The sequence below is a fragment of the Staurois parvus genome, unplaced genomic scaffold (assembly GCF_062004578.1).
Source record: "Staurois parvus isolate SC_StPar_1 unplaced genomic scaffold, SC_StPar_1.0 ptg000225l, whole genome shotgun sequence".
NCBI lineage: Eukaryota > Metazoa > Chordata > Amphibia > Anura > Ranidae > Staurois > Staurois parvus.
This window is the reverse complement of record NW_028318021.1, coordinates 4,198,755-4,222,496: the sequence shown is the minus strand read 5'-3', so window position 1 is coordinate 4,222,496 and position 23,742 is coordinate 4,198,755. Positions and strand designations below refer to the sequence as shown.

At 41.5% G+C, this 23,742-nt stretch overlaps 1 protein-coding gene across 1 annotated transcript in view; it reads left to right on the top strand.

Annotated features, from left to right (window-relative positions):
• LOC149460579 (uncharacterized) overlaps positions 1 to 23,742 on the top strand; it is a 186,419-nt gene that overhangs the window by 17,212 nt on the left and 145,465 nt on the right. Inside the window, exons 2-4 of the mRNA XM_089679463.1 lie at positions 3,681 to 4,028; positions 9,291 to 9,680; positions 18,502 to 18,618. Coding sequence (XP_089535589.1) covers positions 3,681 to 4,028; positions 9,291 to 9,680; positions 18,502 to 18,618 — 855 coding nt within the window. The remainder of the gene's footprint in view (positions 1 to 3,680; positions 4,029 to 9,290; positions 9,681 to 18,501; positions 18,619 to 23,742) is intronic.

Below are 23,742 nucleotides of genomic sequence, written 5' to 3'. Positions count from 1 at the left end.
GAATTAACAGCTGATGGATGTTGCTTTTTAAGAATATGTCAAAATCTGTGGTACATTGTAGCCATTGTGCAGCATCTCTGTGAATGCATTGCCAACATTTAAACCCTGATGAAAGGAGGGAGTGTTGAGTCTCTGAAACATATTGGGGGTTATTTGCTAAAAACTGAGAGTGCAAATCTGTTGCAGCTCTTCCTAGAAACCAATCAGCTTCTAGGTTGCCAAAGCTTAACCATTTGCCGACCGCCCTATAGCAGCTTTACTGCTACATGGTGGCCACTCTGTGCAGAATCACAGATTCTGCATTTCTGGGCAGGGGGCGTGCACGTGCTCACTTACATTTCAATCACCGTGTTCCGGACAGTAATTCATGGCCGGGACCTGGCAATCAGCGGAGCAACTGAAAGGAGAGAGATCTGTGAATGTAAACAACACAAATCTCTCTCCTGTCAGCGGGGATGTGCTGGCTTTTATCTCCCTGCAAAGCAGGGAAATAAAAACCAGCACATCCCCTAGTAAAACACCACACATAATAACACTGCCTGGCACACAGTTAACCATTTGATCACTCCAGATGTCAACCCCTTCCTGCCCAGTGTCATTAGTACAGTGACAGTGCTTTTTATTAGCACCGATCACTGTATGAGTGTCACTGGAGATGTCAGCGGCAGGTAGTCAGCTCCCACCCAGTGTCAGTGTCAGAAATCCTGCTGTACTATTATAGTCCTGCTGATTGCCACCATTACTAGTATAGAAAACAATTTCCAGTATCTATACCATTGTTTGTAGATGCTATAATTTCCACGGAAACCAATTAATATACAATTGAGATTTTTTTTTTACCAAAGACACGTAGCAGAATACATTTTGGCCTAAATTTATGAAGAAAGTTTATATTTTTGTATTGGCTATGTTTTACAGAAAAAAGTAAAAAATATTGTTTCTTTTTTTTTAATTTTCTTTAAATCTCCCCCATTGCCTTTGTGACATCACTAATTGCTGAGCGATTCTGATATATACAGCGGGAAGACGCATTATTGGCTTCCCATTATATCAGAATGGAGTCTACAATCCACATCAGTTCTGGTGTTGTGTCTCTGCCTCCTCCTGTGTCTCTCACAAATCACAGCAATGTCATCATAGGGGTTGTGCTTTGTAAATGGCACAGCAGAGGAAGAGGGCAGAGGCACAAGACTGGCTTTGATCATAGACCCGGTTTTGATGCAATAGGGAGCTGGAAGTGTGGCTCCCCTCTATACATGTCAGAATCACTCAGTGGAGGTGAGAGACTGCCTAAGGTAATAAAAAATGAAAGTTTTTATGAGTAGGGTAAAGTACAAAAACATAAAAATTGATGTGTCTGGAGTTGGGCTTTAAGGTGTGAAAGCTTATCTGCAATTTTAGTGAGCAATTTTGCTTATACTTTAAGGGGAAACTATAACAGCTTTGGACCTCCATTAGTTATTTGCTTGAGGAATAAGTGCACTTTTTTTACAAAGTGAACTAATTCTTTTGGCTCCCATTCCCTGACCTAAGAGATCCTGCGCTCCCACTCTACAAGAACATATTTATTGAGATTCGACAGCCTCCAGGCCTTGTTTAAATCCAAACCCCCAAGTTTTCAATCTCCTGGTTGCTCAAGAGAAGTAGAGCTCCATGAGCATTTATAGGGCTTGTCTTCCTCCATCACCCAGCTGGAAGACGCAGAGAAATGAGCCGTACAGACTTCTATGGATCACTGCTGCAGAGGCACGGTCAGAATAGAGAGGACTTGCAGTGCTAAATGTCAAGAAATGTAACAAGGAGCCATGGCTGTCAAATCTCAATCAAGCCTAGTACACACAATCAGAAAATTGCACAAAATATACCGCTTTTGAGCTGATCGTATGATAATCTGATTGTTAGTACATAGGTTTCATCCAAAATCATTTGACGGGACAAGCATGAAAATGTTTCTCGTACGATACCAAATTGTACAATTTTCATTTAATCAGTACAGTTTTTGTCCGAAAATACAATACAAATACAATACATGACATCACTTCTGAATTTGTATTCTGTCCTACAAGAATTTTCTTAACTTTAGTAAGCTTTTCAATACCTATATGACACTAGCATGGAAAAAAAAACAGATGATAATTCGTCCAATATTTTTCATTATGTGTAAGGGGCTTAAGTATGTATCTTTGGAGTCAGAGCGTGGGATGTATTAGGTCAGGGAAGGGGGGGGGGGTAATGTCAGTCATCTAAACACCAAGTTGTCCAGTGGGACATAGAGGTTAATGTGGGGTTGGGGCATCACAAAGATTTCCTATGAAAGCAGAGTGTAGAAGCATAGCTAGATGTGCCATAGATATAAATTTTTGAGCCACCCAGATCATTAATGAAGTATATTTGTAGAGGATTCTGTATGCCAGGACATCTTCCTTATATACTTTGTATAATGTGAAAAAAGGGAGTTTTTTCTTGCTGTGCATCATGTAAGCAGAGTTTCTGATTGGTTTGGAGGTAAACTATTGTGGTATTCACAGTCTAAAATCATTGTGCGCTAGAGAGGGCTATTTGTCCAAGTCAAACTTACAATCCTGTCACTGGTGACAACAGAATCACTAATCAGAATTACCGATTAAATGGCTGAAACTCTGTAAAATCTTAATGGCCAACAAGGTTGCATTGGAGAAGTGATACCTAACCGCTGCAGCCAGAAAGAGAACAATGCCATAAAAAACCAAGTGATTGGTTCCTGTATCTCCTGGACATCTTGTTCCTGGCAGGTTGCCATCTGCAGCAGGATCATTAGTCTGACTTGAACCTTACGTATAGTATAGTGCAGCCTTTCTCAACCAGGGTGCCCAGGCACCCAGAGGTGCCTTGAGGTTTCTTCAGGTGTGCCTTGGAAAAATGTCTAAAAATTGCCTAAAACATCTATACAAGCCTGCAGGTGGAACAAGCCTGCTTTTTAGTTACACAAAGTCGCAAATTTTCATTGCGCACCATTTACGACCTTCTAGCCGCCGGTGTCATGACAACCAATGAAACCATCAGTTGATAAGGAGGATGTCAGCTGCCGGCACAGCATCCTAGTTTGACTCTTCCCTGCCCCTCTCTATCAGTGCTGGGGTCACAGAAACTCAGTGATGGAGAAAAACTGAGGGAGAAGAGAAACACTGGAATACTAGTCAGTACCAGTGTGCAAAAGAATGTTTGCTCTGGAAGAATAGATTGCCTAACATTGGATGTCCTACATGTGTGGATGTTGCTGCGTTATATAAAACTATTAGAAAAGTTTTTCACATTGCAGAATGGGGTGCCCTTTTAAATTATGGATAGTCCCGAGGCACCCTTTAAAATTATGGACAGTCTTGAGGCACCCCATTCTAAAATGGGGTGACTCAAGACTGTCCATATTTTTAAAGGGTGCCTCAGGACTGTCCATAATTTTAAAGGGTGCCTTGATTGAAAAAAGATTGAGAAACACTGATATAGTGCACTCTATAGCAGGATGGTAAGGTCAGGAGCTGAGTTTTTGTATTTTTGGGCTGAGCACTGAATTGCGGTTGTTGCTGACAGCTAGCAGTTCCGGCACCATCATTATCATGTTCAAATCATGCAAGGCAGTAAAAATCACAACATTGTGTAATTTATACATTTCTAATAAATCTTCTGTAATCCCTCTTTTTCAGCAATTCCTCTGACATGTGGCGAGATTGTGAGAGGGATAGAAGGCCAGACTATCACTCTGCCTTGTTCCTATAAGGTCCGAAAAGTCAGCGACATCACCTCCATGTGCTGGGGACAGGGAAGCTGCCCCAAATCCAAGTGCAATGATGTTCTTATTTGGACTGACGGATACCAAGTCACACATAGGTCATCAGACCGCTACCATCTCAATGACAACATTGCAAGGGGCCAGATCTCACTAACTATTAGCCAAGCAAGAATGAGTGACGCCGGGATGTACTGCTGTCGTATAGAGCATCATGGGTGGTTCAATGATGAGAAGAAAAGCATCCAACTGGACATGGAAAAAGGTGCCAGGGGAAAGACTAAAGCCTTAGCAGATGAGCTTGATCTTAATGATTTTTTTCAATAAGGCAGTTCAAAGTGAAGTGACTATATGCAAAAAGCAGTAATCAGAAAAATTGGGAGGACATTTATCTGGTGGGGATAAAATGGCAGGAAATTTCACATGCTGCCTGTCTTGGCAACATATGCTGCACCCTGCCTGGAGGGGCAAGCTGCAAGAAGTGAAGGGGACAACTTTTAAAATGGGGGACTGTCCTGCATAAAAATATCATATTTACAAGGTGATTTCTAAGGATACTGCCAAATATATTTAATTTGTTTTCACAAGTTACTGCATTTTGCACATGCAAACTCTTTACACTGCCTTATTGAATAAGCCTGTTAGTTCATAACATAAGGTTTCTGATGTTTAGCATACTATTGTACCCATGGGTGGATCCAGTGCACCCATTGCCTGGCTAGTAATAATGGGGCATTTTGCCTTTGTTATTGATTGATAAAATATACATATCAATAGATAAAATAGATATTTTTTACAGATAACATGTCAGCTCTAACCCTGGTAATTAGACAAGGGTAAAATTCCACCCTCCTACATCAGTCCTGTAAGATGGCACACATCAATTCACATATGTTGGTCTTTTAATATGAGAGCATGTTCAGGTGCCCAGATAGATGTGGAATGTTTTGTCACAACTCAGATCAGACCCCATGATGCTGTTCAAGCAGATCACAAATCAGGTCCCTCTTTAACTAGATGTAAAACCAAAACATTTCTTTTAGTTTTGGATACAGACATACAATCAGAGATGCCCCAGATGCTCCAGATGTCCCAGAGATGCAGGAACAAATCTCTCCAGAGCTAGAAGTTATACCATTTAGACAGCTTATCCAATGAAAACATTTCCCTCACTTCCAATTTCTGTGACAACTATAAAATCTTGGATTTCCCATCATTTTCTGTATCAAAAAACAATGGTCATCAGGGCAAATAATGAGCTTGAAACCTGACAGAGGCTCTAAAGTTGGGTACACACTATGAGAAAATCGGATGAACGGTCATCCGATTTTCCACAAAGGTGTGTATCATGATGTCACTGACAATGGTTTTAACTTTTATGAAAAGTCTGGAACGACAAAGGCAAACGTTTTCTCTTGTGTATGATTTCTATATTTGTTGCCACCTTCTTTCAGTTCTTTCTTTGCTCTGATCATGGGAGTTTTTCTCTATTCGATTATTTCCATATGATTACTGTAAACATTGAGTGAAAATCGTATGTTGTGTTCACGTACGATAAAACTTTCTAGAGCTAGGTACACACTATAAGTAAATTGGAAGAAACATTCTGTACAAGGATTGATCAGTCAATTATCTGATCATTAGTATACGGCTTTCGACAGCCGATTCCAACTGTTCAGACAAAAAAAAACCAAAGGTGCAAGCTAGAAAATTGTTATCGTACATGAACACAACGTCCGATGTTTGCTGAATGTGTACAGTAATTGTAATTGACATAATTGAATAGAGAAAAATGCGCATGATCAGAAGCAAGAAATTAACTGGAAGAAGGTGGCAACAAACATAGAAATCATACACAAGAACGTTTGCCTTTGTCGTTTGAGAATTTTTGTACAAGTTAATACCATTTTCGGTTACATTATAATACTTGGAAAATTGGCCAATTTGAAAAAATATACTCAATGGGTTTTTTGTATATTTATTTAATGTACTTTTATTCATTTATATAACCCCTTCACGCCTAAGGGTAAAACAAATCTTAATCCCTAAACACAATTTTGCAACGTTGACATGTGTTAGTAAAACCGTACATATCATCACAACTACTTTGTACATCCAGGTGAGTTATACATTGTTTTTTTCAGGACAAATTGGGCTTTCATTTGGTGGTAAATGGTAATGGATATCTCCTGATTTTTTTTTATTATCAAAGGAAAACTGGTCCAAAATAGTAAAAAAAAAATCATTTTTTAAAATATACTTGTTTGTTTCCTTTTACTACCATAACCTACCACCAAAGGACAACCCAAAATAAATTTTCCAGCTCTTGACGATTGCAGCGATACCATATATGTGTATGTTATTTGTTGTTTGTACCCGTAGTACAGCCCAGAAACAATAGTGTGCATTTTGTTTTTTTGTTTACCTAAAACACACTGACACTAACTGACACTGATACCAATGTTTTTTAAAATCCTGACCTTTGATCCTGACCTTTTGGCCTTGACCTGAACACTTACCCTGGCACTGAACTAATTCAAACCTTGATCTAGGTATTTTTTATTTTATTTTTTAATATTTATTTATTTTAGCAAACATATCTTTCCCTCTATGCCAGGAGTTAGAGAGATACAATATATCTCTCTCCTCCATTCATAGAGAGAAAAAAAAAACCAATGGGCTGGGCTGTACAGTGACTGATCACTGTGTTAACCAATCAGAGACTATCACAAAGATCATGTGACCTGGAATCAGGCGTCCCGGGTCACATGATCGGGACCCGGGGGACCCTGGATTAGAACGTGTTTACGGTCGCATACCTGAATGCCTCCACCCGAGTTCCCTGAGTACTCTCCCTACCACTGACCTGACTTAATCGCCCCAGGAGGGACAGGGCTTCATTGCTCATTCTTCTGTATTCTTTATATCTTTTCTCACTATTTTTACTGGCTTGCTTACCGTTCTTTTTCTGTTGTTTTTTTCCCCATCTTGTCTAGCTCTGCTCCTATTTGTTATGATCTTCTAATGACCCTCTTTGTCCGCTCATTTCTTTATATATCCCTTACACTCAGTCCCCGACCCTTTTCCCGTTCCCGGCTGGGCCTACTCGTTTTGTTGTTTATATTTTATCTCTTTGTCTCATTGCCCTTGTTGTTACTATCATTGATATTTGTACTCTCAGTCTATTGTCACATTATCTCTTCGATGACTGGTGTAACATTTGGCTACAGTAGTTGTATTGCCATGGTCATGGAGCAGACCTTCCCCTTCCTGTAACCTGATTGTTTGCTCTCAATTTCTAGTATCTATGCACCATGCCTTTGGCTAATTTTTGTACAATGACGTTTGTATACTGCTTCTCTTTTTTTTTTGCATTTTGGTGAACCTTCTGTTTGGTTCTCCTTGCTTTGTTAAAAACTTACATAAATAAAGAATTACAAAAAAGGAACTTCACCCCTATATTAAACATTACAACACAGAATCCTTTAGAAATGTTTAGTAATAGCAATCTACAAATAAATAAATGATAGATAATTGCAGGCCTTATTTTTCGATTCTTCCCTGTTCTACCTATGGTGGCTATTTTCACTAAGAACAGATTAGTCCATTTGGTTTACTTCTTTAAACTCTGCCTAGAATTCTGGGTTTGCCTTCTGGGAAATGTGACAGCGCACATCATCTGAGGGAAAAGGCACTGGTGATGTAGCCTTACCAGGATGCATCTGTGAGATCCAGGTTACATTACCAGTACCTCACTTAACCAGGAAGTGGAAAAATAGTAACTGTACTTAAAACCAAAACTTGTTTGCTTACAGTGTTACTAAACCCAGGACCCTGCATTCACTCTATCTGATCTCACACAGTGCACAGAACATGGAAATGCAATTATTTTAGTAAATATAAACTGCTAAATACCTTTTATCAGCAGCAGTTAGAGCAGTCTTGTGACGTCAGCAGAGCACTGGTTAAAGCTTGTAGGAGGAGTTTTCTTTCTGCTCTAGGAGGATGTGAAACCTCTGACCCTCTGTCTGGACAGTGCTGATTGGCCCTGTGCTGATCACATGCACTCTGCAAAGAAAAAAAAAAAACCTCTCTAGCAATACACACTAAACTGAGCATGTGGCTATGGGTTAAGTCTGTCTTATCAGGAGATAAGATGTGAACATTTGAAAAGAGGAGGGGCAGATAAAACAGGATCAAAGGCCATTTTACACAATGCAGAGGATTAACCCCTTAGGTTCCACAGTGAGTATAACAAGCATGCTTTACTGCATATACAGACTGATTTTACTGTTTTAACTAATCAATGTAAAGTGATTTCATATCAGCATGCTGAGCTGCATGCTGGCATGATTTTTAGTGAAGGGGAAGGGGGAGATCTGGTGTATTTATCCATAAAAAGAAAGGGTCTATCTTATTTAAAAGACAGTCAAAAGACCATGTGTAAGCAGTTCTGAGCTTTTCCTGAGACTTAAATTTGCATCTAGCCATGCATGCAATCCAGTGCATATATTTAAGCAAACTAGTACTGTGTCCTGATTCCCTACTTACAGCCGTAAAGGAGAGTGGGAGGGGGCACCATAAGTCACCCATAATGTGTTGGGTTGTCTCATAGTCTTCATCAGAGGTGACAACATTTGAATCTAAAAAAGGCATATGATGCTGTAATCCTAATCTCTACAACAGCAGAACAAGGTGACAATGCTGCAGTGATTATACTGCAGGAAATTAGCGTTGTCACCCTATAAATGGAAGTGCCCCTCACTGGCAATATATTTTTGCTAATTGTTTTTAAATATGAACTCTGGGCAAACAGCTAAATACACATAACGGAGCTGTTTTACCTGCCCAAAGATTTGTATTTCTGCCCATTTGGTGCTGAGATATACACATCTTTGTAACACAGCACAGCCTGGTCTGGCAGGGTAGGAGACCTGATTATTTTTCTGGTGATGTTAAGGTACCCTTATAGGTCTTGTCCCTCCCCCAACCTGTGACTAGACAGTGAAAGAAAAAGCAGCAGAGTGATGTGTTCTGCTCTCTCCTCGTATCAGCATGCTCTTTGCACTGCTGTGTAACTGATTGACTACTTGTGTTGTTTCTCCCTCTCCAAGTCTGGGCTTTGCTGTGCAGAGACTGAAGGAGGCTGATACCATTCAAGTTCCGGTATCTACACTACTTATATTGGAAAAGAAAAGTATTAGATGTATTAATGGATTCAGAGCTGCAATAATATATTTCTTTTATATCTGCCTAAAGTTCAACTTTAACTAAAAACCTATATAGCAATAAAGAACATCTATAACAATGTGTATGCCTGTAGTTCTCCTTTAAATAGGACGAGTTCTGTCCCCTTGTGTCAATTGAAATGCCACTTTTGGAAATTGCATGTCGAAGAAATTATACTAATGTGTCTATTGTACTTTCATTACCCTGCAAAATCTTCTATAATGTATGAACATTAGACTTAAATACTTAAAATCCGTGTAGCTTTTCTTACTAATTTAGCATGCTGTTACCTATCCAGCTCCAACAACGACTCCACCGACAACGACTCCACCGACAACAGCAAGGAGGACAACGCCCAAAACGACTCGCCCACCTGTCAGGAAAACTACTCCACCACCTAAAACTGCGAAGGCCACCACACCGCCAGCTACAACTGTAAAAGCTATGACTCTGCTACCTACACCTGAAATAATTTATACACCCCCACCTACACCTGCCAGAACCACCATAATAGTACCTACAGATAAGGAAACTATAGAAACTAGCACAGTACCTACAGCCGAAAGAACTACAACTCCACAGCCAACACCGGCAGGATCTACTGCAGCACCAGCTGTTAAAACTACAACCCCACCCTTCACTACTCCCATCGATGAGACTACCACTGAAGCAAAGCCTCTGAGCACAGGTACACATCTTTGTCTTCAACTCGCATAACAAACAAAAAAATACAATATATATATATATATATATATATATATATATATATATATATATATTTATATATAAAAGTGATGGACAAAAATATTGGCACCCCTGGTACATTTCTGTCAGATAATGCACCACTTCACCCAGATAATTGCTGCAATTACAAATGTTTAGGCATTCTCATGTTTATTTCTTTTGTTTGTATTGGTATGACATAAAAAAGTGGAGGAACAAAAGGCCAAATCTGCCATACTCCACGCAAAACCCCAAAAATGGACTGGACAAAATTTTTGGCACCATAAATTTAATATCTGGTAGAACACCCCTTGGAAAAACATAACTGAAATCAATTGCTTCCTGTAACCATCGATGAGTTTCTTCCACCTCTCTACTGGAATTTTGGACCACTCTTCTTTGGCCGACTGCTCCAGGTCTCTTGGATTGAAAGAATTCCTTTTCTCAAGTGCTGTTTTGAGATCTCTCAACAGGAGCTCTATGTGACTGAGATCTGGACTCATTGCTGGCCAGTTCAGTACTCTCTAGTGCAGTCTGAAACCATTTCTGGGTGCTTTTTGATGTGTGCTTTGGGTCATTGTCCTGCTGTAAGACTGGGCTTTACCAAAAAGCTGTAATTTTGTTTTGCCTACCCACAGCACATTCTCCCAAAAGGATTTTGGCTTCCTCAGGAAAGTTTCGGCCAACTTATGTTTCTGTGTGAGCAGTGGGGTCCTCCTGAGTCTCCTACCATAGCATTCCTTATCATTCAGATCGCGATGTATAGTGCAAACTGATACAGTTGTACCCTGTGCCTGAAGGTCAGCTTGAATTTGTCTGGAAGTTGATCGAGGTTCTTTAGCCACCATTCAAACAATCCTTTGTTGCAATCTTTGATCAAGTTTTTTTCTTTCATCCATGTCCAGGGAGATTAGCTATAGTGCCATGGGCTGTAAATTCCTTGTCAGTGTTGCACACATTGGACACAGGAACATTAAGATCAGTTAATTGATACAGGTGAGTTTAATTACAAATTACAGGAGCATCGCAAACTTGGAATGCAATTATTTCTTACAATTTTGAAAGGTGCCAATAATTTTGTCCATTTTTGGGGGTTTCCGTGGAATGTGTTAGATTTGGCCTTTTGTTTCTCCACTTTTTGTGTCATACCAATACAAACAAAAGAAATAAACATGAGAATGCCAAAACATTTGTAATTGCGAGAATTTTCTGGGCAAAGTGGTGAATTATCTGACAGAAATGCAGTGGTGCCAATATTTTTGGCCATGGCTGTATATACAGTATATATATCCACAACACAATATAAATGTCTATTGAAGTGCAATAATTTAAGTGTCCATTTAAGTGCAACTTTCGAATGTCCTCTTTCATATAATATGCTTTCTTCACTATATAAGGTGATCCATGCAAACTGTGCAAAGCAAGCATATAAATTCAACCATAACAATTCTTTAGAATCAGTGATTCTTCAGTGCTTCATTCCACCACTGTGTGCCACCACCACACTGGAGACCTCAACAGATGACCCCCCCATATTAGAATAGGTCTATATGTACTTTTCCCCCCAAGTGGATATAGTGAGGAAAACATTATACCAAAGAGGACACTCAAAAGTTGCACTTGAATGGACACTTAAATTATTGTACTTTAATGGACATTTATGGTGTGTTGTGGATAATGCACTTTCTTTATTTTTATATATGACTTATATTTTTGGATTTAGGAGTGTTGTATGTTGTGAGCATTATAATTTAAGCACAAATTGTGTTACATAAAGCTGATGGAGTCACCTAGCATGGGTATATATGTTTAAAAGAAATTTTGGTTTTGCCACTAATCTTGTGTACTCTGTGCTGTTATCAATTACATTGTTCCCAGTCACCTCTGAAGACTACAGAACCATGTTTTGTAGCATAGGAGGGGGACAGGGTTCTGTAGTCCTATTTTGTTTCTGTTGTCCTGATAAAATACAGTGAGTGAATGTTGTCACGCTAGGACAAGAAATATGTTGCTGGCAGGATAACCAGGCAAAAACTAATGCAGCCACTACATGGACTGGAAAGTTGCAATATATCATATTTGTTTTTAAGCTTTAGATGTTAATGTTTAGTTTTAGGTCTTAAAGGAAATCTCTATTCAGTGCAGAGTATTTTAAATATATCTAAAGACAAACTTTTTTAATATATAGAGTAGGGAAGAGTTAAAACCCCTGTGAGTTTTTTTGTCATCTGTGTCTTATTGGGGACATTTTCCATTACATCCTGCCCTGTAGGTTCCTGGTCGAATGACAACTCAACATTTGGGATTTCCATTACTCTGGCCATTAGGACAAATACACAGAGTAAAAAAACTCCTACTCTATCGAAAGCTATTAAAGAAAAAGGTTTGGGTTGCAGTTGTATTTTTATTCATTTTTAATGGCACCCCATGCATTGGCCAAAGGACGCATATTGCTGTGCAGTGTGTGGCAATGCACCAAAGTGCAGTGTGTTGTGGTGCACTACCAAAACATGTTGTGTGCACTATCTTTTGGAAAGCACTGTGTTTTGGCATTGCACATTCCCTTGCTAGGTCTGTTGGGGTGTCATTCAGAATGAGCAGAACTGCACTGCATCAGCACACTTCACGTATGTTGCTGCATGTTTGGGTAACACGCGCATTACATTTCTAAATGCTGTAAATGGGCCCTTTAGGGGCTAGAAGAGCTGTTTCCATGCTAGAGCTCCAGAAACCAAAAAAAGTTTTTCTGGGTACGGGGGACCACTTGGTACTGCCCCCTGATTTCTGTAATTCTAAGGTGAATTATCAGACCTGCCAATCACAAGAGCGCTGTCATAAAGGGTGGTCGTTTAGTCCTATGCAAGTTCTAACATACAGAAAGGGATCCCAGGGTTCTCTGAGTCATAAGAATAAGGTGTATGCCGTGGGATCCACATCCCATCACAACTGCCCCCTTTACACATATTTTGAAACCAAGGGAATGCTTTAAAGCTGAACTCCAGGCAGATTTAAAAGACATTAATGAATGCAGATCTGTTATTCATTAAAAGAGAAGTATGGACTTTCATAAAAACAAACATTTATACTCACCTAGGTGGACTCAGCATCAAACCGACCTACTGGTAATGCAGGGAGAACTGAGCAATCAAACGCCACTGATCGCTCAGTTCTCCCCTCCGCTCTGAGCAGAGAGCCATGAATGTTGGTCACCAGTTCTCTGCTGTGCTCCTCCAGTGCTCACTGAAGTGTCAGGCTGTGGAGGGGGTGGGAACGGCTGACTCAGCCTCTCAGCGGACTAGCCTGTTGTCGGCTGAATACAGGTCACAGGAGTGCAGAACGAACTGCCCTCCTGTGACCTACAGGAGAAGCACAGCCAAAAGATCGGTGGCCCTATATTTTCTTCAATACACCATTATAAGTGTTTTATTAAATATAAGCAGTGTAAGTACTTAAATTTGACTGCTTATCAATCTCTTGCAGTCCCACTACAGCAGAGATCAGAATTTGAGAGAAAGAAACACCACGAGGAATTAATCAATTGGGCTGTAGTACAAGGAGCATGCTGATAGTATGAGAAAACAGAGTGACAGAAAAATGAGCTCCTCAGTGTGCTGCTTCTCTTTCACTGTCCAGGCTGGGGGAAGGGGAACAAGACCTGTAAGTGTAACTTATCCACTTCCCACCCGTGCTATATTCGATATACGGCCTCATGGCAATTCCCTAGTTCTGTGAGAGTGTCCCTGGATGCCTTCCCATCTGCACGCTTCCCGCGCATTGGGAACTCTCCCTGGAGTGTGCATTGGGAACTAGCTGTGACCGTTGTGTGCCTTGGAAACAAGGGATCACAGATTGAGGTAAAAGGCCATGATCAAGCATCCACAGATGTAAACATAACAGGACTTTGCCTGCTCTCCTTCCCTCACACAGAGACCATGGTGTGTGAGGGAAGGAGAGCTGGATCTGTTAGAGGAGCAGTAAGTACAGTTTTTTACAGTTGTACACGGTGCTCTGATCATCAGTGCAGCCTCATCCGTGACCATCAGTGTAGCTTATCAGTGCCCATCAGTACCACCTCGTCAGTGCAGCCTCATCAGTGCCCATCAATGCTGCCTCATCAGTGAAGCCTCATCAGCGCACATCAGTGCAGCCTTATCAGTGCCCATTAGTGCAGCTTATCAGTTGTGATCAATGCCACCTCATCAGTGCCCATCAGTGCCGTCTCATCGGTGCACATCAGTGCAGCCTCATCAGTGCCCATCAGTCCCACTTCATCGGTGCACATCAATGTAGCCTCATCAGTGTCCATCAGTGCAGCCTCATCAATGCACAACAGTGAACAGTGAAAAAAATTACTAAGACATTTTTTTTTGTAATTTACAGTCTTTTTCCTTTTATTCAGCAAAAAATTAAAAAAAAATATTGGTGATTAAATATCACCAAAAGAAAGCTTTATCTGTCTAAAAGAAATCAATTGTCATTCAAAGTGTGACAGCAGAAGTGAAAGTGTCCGGTATTGAAGTGGTTAACTATAGCAAAGTCAGGTCTGTACTGTTTGGCAGAGCTGTGTAAATCTTGAAAATGTATGAACAGAAAAACAAATGCTTTGGCAGGTTGAACAGTTTCCATATACACTATATTGCCAAAAGCATTGAAACACCCCCTCCAAATCATTGGATTCAGGTGTTCCAATCACCTCCATGGCCACAGGTGTATAAAATCAAGCCCCTAAGCATGCAGACTGCTTCTACAAACATTTGTGAAAGAATGGGTCACTCTCAGGAGCTCAGTGAATTCATGCATAGTACTGTGATAGGTTGTCACCTGTGCAATAAGTCCATCCGTGAAATTTGCTTGCTATTAAATATTCCACAGTCAACTGTTAGTGGTATTATAACAAAGTGGAAGCAACTGGGAACAACAGCAACTCAGCCATGAAGTGGTAGGCCACATAAAATTAAAGAGCGGGGTCAGGGCATGCTGAAGCGCACAGTCCGCATAAGTCACCAACTGTCTGCAGAGTCAATAGCTAAAGACCTCAAAACTTCATGTGGTCTTCAGATTAGCACAACAACAGAGCATAGAGAGCTTCATGGAATGGGTCTCCATGGCCGAGCAGCTGCATCCAAGCCTTACATCACCAAGTGCAATGCAAAGCGTCGGATGAAGTGGTGTAAAGCACGCCACAACTGGACTCTAGAGCAGTGGAGATGTGTTCTCTGGCGTGACCAATTGCACTTCTCTATCTGGCAATCCAATGGATGTGTCTGGGTGTAGCAGTTGCCAGGAGAACGGTACTTGCCTGACTGCATTGTGCAAGTGTAAAGTTTGGTGGAGGGATTATGGTGTGGGGTTGTTTTTCAGGGATTGGCCCCTTAGTTCCAGTGAAGGGAACTCTTAAGGCATCAGCATACCAAGACATTTTGGACAATTTCATGCTCCAGCTTTGTGGGAAGAGTTTGGGGATGGCCCCTTCCTGTTCCAACATGACTGCACACCAGTGCACAAAGCAAGGTCCATAAAGACAGTGCAGCCTCACCTTTGGGATGAATTAGAGTGGAGACTGCGAGCCAGGCCTTCTCGTCTGACATCAGTACCTGACCTCACAAATGTTCTTCTGGAAGAATGGTCAAACTTTCCCATAGACACACTCCTAAACCTTGTGGACAGCCTTCCCAGAATAGTTGAAGCTGTTATAGCTGTAAAGGGTGGGCCAACTCAATATTAAACCCTACGGACTAAGACTGGGAGGCCATTAAGGTTCATGTGCGTGTAAAGGCAGGCATCCCAATACTTTGGCAATATAGTGTATGTTTTTATCTGTGTATTTAGCTTTACACTAGAACTGAATTTAACCAATCTGTGTAGTTTTTATTAGAGCTAATATAAATATGTAAATCTTTATATTAGCTTCCCAGATTGAGAGCTGGGGGGGGGGGGCAGCACAGTGCCAATCTGTATTCAGAGAGCTGCAACACTAACATTGGATTCTGCCTGATGGGAAAAAAACGTTCAAAGTGGGCACAGCGATAACCTCATCAGCGCAGTCATACATCTTCATGGATAAAACAGCCAGTTGGAGGTTGGTGGGCTGGCAAGATGTACCAGTTTACTGCAAAGGAGAAAAGTGGCAGAAGAGTCTGGATCCCAAGAATGGGTGAAGGGATTCATGTATTTTGTGAAAAGGAGGACAATCCCCAAACACAGTATGCAGTATCTGAAATGTGCCTTTCTCTGTTTGCCTGAGCTGAGCTTCCAGAACACACTGAAGGATTCAGGTTCTCCTTTAATGATGGAATAAATGACTAAACTGCAAATCCTGGGTGGTGTTGGGCGTGTAAGACTTTGGTTTTCCCTTTGCGTGTTGAGCTCCACCAAATGATGCAATCCCTTTCCTGCAAAATATATATTTAAATAATCATTAGAGTATTTATAGCTGAAATTCAGCAAATATGTGACACACTAATGCAACTCTGTTACTTTTATTACATCATTAAGTGTATTTTTTATTGTAAGCAATGTAAGTACCTGAATTTGACTTGATACCAGCCTTGTACACAGGGCCGTGAATAAGGGGGTACCACCAGTCCTCCTGCACTGGGCCCAGGCCAGCAGGAGGGTGATTCAGACATGGGCAGGGAGGGTAATTGGCACAGTGCAGGGTCAATTACTGGAACCAATCCCCTGTATGGCTCTCTCTGCAGCAGCTGAAAGCTGTCTTTTTCTCCTCTCCCTCCCGCTGGTTTTCAGCTGCTGCAGAGAGAGCCATATAGGGGATTGGTTCCAGTAATTGTCCCTCGCCCCCCACCCATCACCCTCCCTGTGCACCATACATTTCCCCCTACTGCCTTGGCTCCCCTGTGTGCCCCCATTCCTGCAGTGCTGATGGCTTCCCTCCACTCTTTCCCACCGGCAGCTGCCAGCACACAATAGGATTCTTTGGGATGGAGAATGGGGGGGGGGGGGGTCTGGTAAATATGTCACATTTACCAGCCCCTTTCTTTCCTGAATGAACACACTGAGTGATTGGTACCAATCACTCACTGTGTTCATTCATAACTGAACCCTACTAAACTGTGGGGAGGGTTTTTTTGGAGAGGGGAGCCTGTCAGGTTGGCTGTATGGGGCCCCATGGTTTCTAACAGCAGCCCTGCTTGTATAATCTGTACAGCAGAGCTCAATAAGTTAGTGGGGGAAAGAGCACAAGAAGCCAATTAGGTGTGCTGCAGTACAAAAAGCGTGTTGATAGGAGGAGAGAGTACAATGACAGAGAGATGAGCTTATCTATCAGGGTCTGGACACAGGGTGGGGAGGAGACCTGTAAGTGAAAGTGAAATTGCAGCAGACAAATATGAGGTCCCCTTCCCTCCGAGACACAGCTGTTTTGTGTGGCAGAGTTGTGTAAATGTCAGGTGTCACTTAGCAGGTAAAGCAACTTCCATCTATGCATTCCATCTGTTTATTAAGCTGGACTTTAGCTTGATTGTAAATGTAAACGCTAATGGGATAACATTAGCTTGCTAAAGCACTCTGTGTAATAAACAACTGACATTTTGTTTTAGACAAATAATGTTTTCACCTTTTTTTGGTCTTTTTGTTGCATCTCCATGCTGCTGATCTCTTTCAGTCACCTTGTGGCTACATCAGTGGGTGGGTGCAGGAAACCTGTTACTTTGTTTAAAATAGGTAAAATAAAAAAGTCTCTTTAAACGGCTCTTCCAGTTATAACCTAAGTTTACAAAAAAACAAAATAAGCATATCTTATATGGATGAAACACTATTTATGAATGGAGGATGGGCAGATGATCGAACGGTCAGCCCCCTCCATTCTAATCTCTTTCTGTCTACATGTACGCCAGTGATGGCTGCTTCACTCTTCTCATGGCAGTTTTGGTGATGGTGACAACAGTGGACCATGCTTGTGCAAATGTATATTAAATCAACCACTCGTTTCCATCAGAAGCCTGTGTGACAGGGTGACAACGCAGGATTACATTTGGGAGGTAGGTACAGTATGTTGTCAACCTACACAGGAAGGGCCAAATCAAGAACCTTTATGGCTGAATCCCCACATATTTGTTTTAATAAAAGCTGCATATTTAAAGATATTGAAATTACTTTTGAAATTAAAAAAAAAATTAAAATGTGTATGAGCTGTTAGTGGTTGGGTTTACCTCTACTTTAAAGTATATGTAAACCCTCAAGCTGTAAATCAACCAATTCAGTTGAAAATAGAAATGAAAGGTTAATCATTTATGTATACATATATAAAACATTACAAATACAGTTTTTCCCGTTTTTTTATAAGTGATCCCAATCCCTCTGTTCTCAGCTGCATAAGGAGCTCAGAGAGCTAGAGGAGAAGAAATAGCAGTACACTGATCTTCCAAGTGAATTGCTGTGCAGGGGGGGTCAGCACAAGCCTGATCATTGGATTAGCTCCCAGCACAGCTAGAGAACTGACCACGCTGTGTTCTCCTGCTTAGGGTGGTCAGTTTTTATTAGGAAAGCAGAGGGACTGGCAGGAAGACCAGGGATTTAACACAATACAAAGTGAACAGGATACTTTTTCATACAAGTACAGGGTACAGCAGGCACATGTCAGGAATATGAAATGTTGAGTTTATATATTCTTTAATTGGTCTGAAAAGCCAGTAAATATTATCCATTATGGTGAGTAAAGGTCTACTTGAGGTGAATTAATGCGCCATTATATATCTTGGAGAAACACGTTCTGTATTGCTGTGTTACTTCTGTATAGTTTGATCATTTTGGTGATTCCATTTCAGAACCATATGTGATTTGTGATTTTTCTGAAGAAATGATTCACCCGCATGAAGCATTTGACCATCATCACCCTAGAAGTACGCTTCCTTCACAGCCTGCGCCCCATTCCAGCGAAAATGGTAATCAGTGTATTAATTGTGTTGAGACAGGTTGTAAGGAATATTTTAAAAGCATCCACTAGGTGGCAGTACTTGAAAAAACGATATTTTAGAGGTACAGAGACACCAATACTGCATTTCATCTGCAGAAAGAACGGTCACGTTTTTATTCTTGTCTGTGTCCCTGCTGCAGAGATTCACCCTCTATTTTTGTCTTAGCAACCATTTTTACTAGTGATGGGAAAATTTACGTTTTACAGTTGCCACTAGATTAAGAGGTGAGAGTAAATCTTCCATTGGAGACACCCGTTCCAGTGACAGCTGTCTAAGGGAGGAATTACCCGCACTTTCTAGAGATTTCCTCTCACTTCTTGTTGCATCTCTGTGATAGGAAGTTAAGAAAAATCTTCCCAGCACACATAGCAAAAAATAAAATGATAGGAGTTATATATATATATATATATATATATATATATATATAAAAACATAGAAGAGTGACATCAGAAAAAAGATCAAGCGGACCATTGCATCTGCCCCAAGCATGTTTGAAGCCACTTACTGTTGGGTAGGAAAGGGGAGATCTGTGCCATCTTAATAGCATCATGGTCCCCTAAGAAAAGTAATGCACTGGGGCCGCTACCAGGGACATAGTGATCTATGGCGTGCGTAGAGTGCCACGGCAAACAGTGAGTGTTGCTAAATTATGCTACATCTTGAGCATGGCTTTTTGGTATAACTAGAAATGGAGTCTGATTTTGTTTTACAATTTTTTAAATTATTTTTTAAGTAATTTTTATAAATATGTAATAAAAAATTTTTTTACAACACTCTTGGGGGGGGGGTCTTTGGTGAAATATTAGGAGTTTTAACAGACCCCTGAAATCTCACTTTTGAGACAGAAAAAGGGACTGTGGAGACACATTCCCCATTTCCTTTCTGCAGACTCAGCTGCACTGCAGATGAATGAATAGAAGTGTCGGTACAGAGACTCCTGTTCATTCATAAACTGAAACACATTTTACTATGCTTCAGTTATAAATTAACACAGTGAGTTATTGGTACAGATCACTCATTGTGTAAATTCAGAAAAGGAAGGGGCCTGTAAATGACATGTTTACTAGCCCTTTATCCCGCTCTCCATCCTGGACATTCCCCTGTGTGCCCACAGCTGCTGGCGGGAGAGGAGGAAAGCTGTCAGAACTGAGGATGGGGGAGGCAACAGAGTGGAATTTGATAGTGAGAAGACGATCAGTGTGGCAGGTGGGGGAAATTGCTGGAACTGGTCTTTTGTGGCTCCCCCTGCAGCAGCTGAAAGCCGGCAGGAAGGAGAAGGAGTGGAGGAGAATCTGGCTTTCAGCTGCTGCAGGGGGAGCCACAAAAAACCAGTTCCACTAATTTCCCTCACCTGCCAGACTGATCACCTGCTCTGTCCATATGATTCCCCCTACTGTTGGGGGGGGGAGAGGGACAGTCCTGGGGAGGATTGGATAGGGGAAGTATTGCAATGTACAGTAGGTAAACCAATGTAATTTATTTATAATAAGAATGTTGAATCTGAGCCAGGTTTCCACTAATGTTAATCAGACTTTGTTCTGCCATATGGGAACTAATAGTTTCAAACTCATCAAAAGTATGAATTGTACTCTGATTTGTCCCTTTTGTAAAGACACTAGAATTATGTTTCTGGTACAAACCTTTTTTTTAAATTCGGAGTTAATAAAACCAGTGAATGAAAATTTTAAAACTTTACATATGCTAAAAAAATAGGTAAGGGAAGAATGGGATAATGGTGTTAATGAAACTAATCAGGGTTCACTAAAAGTTAATGAGGGATTAAAATGTTGTTTAAAAATGATTTATTTTACACATAGTTGTAATTTATGAATGAAGGAAAAGGGTTCTGTTGTCCAAATGAGGTGCAAGCAGCTTAAGGTGACAGTGCTGCTCCTTAAAAGAGTACAGTGAGTGAACATTGTCACCCTAGGACAGAAAATGTCACTGGCAGGATAGCCAGGTGATGAGAAGGGGGGAAAAGGCTAAAAAGGAAAACAAATGCAGCCACCATATTTAAACACGGGAAAGCTGCAATATATTATTTTCTGGGTGGTTAGATAGTCTTTCAGTTTTTTAGGGGTAGTGCTTACTCCCAGAAAAATCACTTAATGTATTGTGTCCTGTGTGCCACAACTCTATAAACAGGTCTGTACCCTCTGACACACCTGACTGGACAGGAGATAGCTGCAGACATAAGCACACATAAATATAAGTGTCCCTAAACACAATAATGCAAAGGCATCATAAATTGACACCAAACTGTTGGACTGCAGGTAGAGTATATTGTAACAGATGACAGGTGTCCCTAGCTAGAGAAAGGGGCCTGAAGGTCAGTGGTTGTTAACTTGCAAGATAAAGGGGACCTCAAATGCGGCCCCTAATGTCCTAAGGGCCACATAAAATATCTTATGATATACCCTGCTCTTAAAAATTAAAGGAACACTTTTTAATCAGAGTATAGAATCAAGTCAATTAAACTTCTGGGATATTGATCTGGTCAGTTAAGTAGCAGAGGGGGTTGTTAATCAGTTTCAGCTGCTTTGGTATTAATGAAATAACAACAGGTGCACTAGATGGGAAAGAATGAGACAACCCTCAAAACGGGAATGGTTTTACAGGTGGAGGACACTGACATTTTTTTCCCTACTCATCTTTTCTGACTGTTTTTCACTAGTTTTCCATTTGGCTAGGGTCAGTGTCACTACTGGTAGCATGAGGCGATACCTGGACCCTACAGAGGTTGCACAGGCAGTCCAACTCCTCCAGGATGACACATCAATACGTGCCATTCCCAGAAGGTTTGCTGTGTCTCCCAGCACAGTCTCAAGATCATGGAGGAGATTCCAGGAGACAGGCAGTTACTCTAGGAGGGCTGCACAGGGCTGTAGAAGGTCCTTAACCCATCAGCAGGACCGGTATCTGCTCCATTGTCCAAGAAGGAACAGGATGAGCACTGCCAGAGCCCTACAAAATGACCTCCAGCAGGCCACTGGTGTTAATGTCTCTGACCAAACAATCAGAGACAGACTTCATAAGGGTGACAGAGGGCCTGATGCCCTCTAGTGGGTCCTGTGCTCACTGCCCGACACCATAGAGCTCAATTGGCATTTGCTATTGAACACCAGAACTGGCAGGTCCACCATTGGCACCCTGTGCTTTTCACAGATGAGAACAGGTTCACCCTGAGCACATGTGACAGACGTGAAAGGGTCTGGAGAAGCCATGGAGAATGTTATGCTGCCTGTAACATCGTTCAGCATGATCGTTTTGGTGGTGGGTCAGTGATGGTCTGGGGAGGCATATCCATGGAGGGACACACAGGCCTCTACAGGCTAGACAATGGCACCCTGACTGCCATTAGGTATCGGAATTAAATCCTTGGATCCATTGTCAGACCCTACGCTGGTGCAGTGGATCCTAGGTTCCTCCTGGTGCACGACAATGCCCGGCCTCATGTGGCGAGAGTATGCAGGCAGTTCCTGGAGGATGAAGGAATTGATACCACTGAATGCCCCCACGCTTGCCTGACCTAAACCTATTTAAACACCTCTGGGATATCATGTTTTGGTTCATCCGACACTGCAAGGTTGAAACTCAGACTGTCCAGAAGCTCAGTGATGCCCTGGTCCAGATCTGGGAGGAAATACCCCAGGACACCATCCATCATCTCATTAGGAGCATGCCCCGACATTGTCAGGCATGCATACAAGCACGTAGGGGACCATACAAACTACTGAGTACCATTTTGAGTTGCTGCAATGACATTTCAGCAAAATGGACTAGCCTGCTGGTCATTTTTTCACTTTGATTTTTGGGGTGTCTTTGAATTCAATCCTCTGTAGGTTGATAATTTTAATTTACATCAAACGATGGGACATCCTTATGTTCCTAACACATTATCCAGTACATATCAGTATAGATATCCACAATGATATTTTTCCCATCTGATGTGTTTTCAAAGTGTTCCTTTAATTTTTTTGAGCAGTATATAATACTATAGAAAATGGTCATGGGCTGAAGACTTACTAGAGGAAATGGTCAGTGATCGTTCTACTTGGTTGAGACTGAACTCATGCTGTAGGAGACATATAGAGACTATGGGCATGTTAAATGAAACTGTTAGAGATCACTAAAATAAAGACCCCATTTATAATCAATGCTTCCACTACTGACTTATCGGGCCCAAGGGCTGTACTTCAAATACCAAGGGACCGCATGTGGCCCCTGGGCCACAGGTTGGTTAAAAGGGCTGCAGGTGATCACCCTGACAGCAGTCAGCAAATAATAGACTCTTTGCTCTCAAGCTTCTGCTGGCTATTCTGTATGGGCCCAAAATCTTGTGTTGGTGCACTTCAAATACCATCCCTTTGAGGATTATGCATGCAGTGGTACAATGTTCCTAAATGACAGTCGGTCTCGCTCTGCTAGCAGTGGTCATGTAAAGTCAGCCAGTGGCCGCTCACCAGTCCGGTGTGCACGACCTACAATTCAGATGCTTGGCAACAAGGGGAATTCTCTGGTTATATCCTCAACTTGGGTCTCTTCTCTGCACAGCTGGTTTCCAACATTCTAGGTTGCAGTCTCAGGCCTAAGGGTAGTGTCCCTCTACTTTCAATGCACACTGCTGGATGGTATTATGCACTGCTCCATTCTCCCCACAGGAAGAGAGCCCTGGAAAACTATATCTGCTACTCCCCTTTATGCCCCGCTGTTAGGAATTGTAGTCTTTCAGCCCATCTGCAGCAATAGTCAAGTCCTTCCAGTGAACTATATCTCCCATAATCCATCACGAGCTTGCTTCAGAGCCTCTCTGGTACTCTGTGTTCCAAAGGCTCCCTCTGGTGGATGGAAGCAAAACAACACTGACTGTATCAATAGAAGTCTTGTGTGGACACACAGAGCAGCAGTGGCACAGTGTCTCTGTATCTGCTCTACCTTGTCAGCTAAACACAAGGCTACAAAGGCAGGAACAGGCAAAAAGCATTTTATTCCAGGCTTATTTTTACAGTGCGTGAGCATTGTCACCCTAGGACAGGAAGTGTGTTACTGAAATGAAAACTAATGCAGCCACCATATTTAAAGCTGGAATAT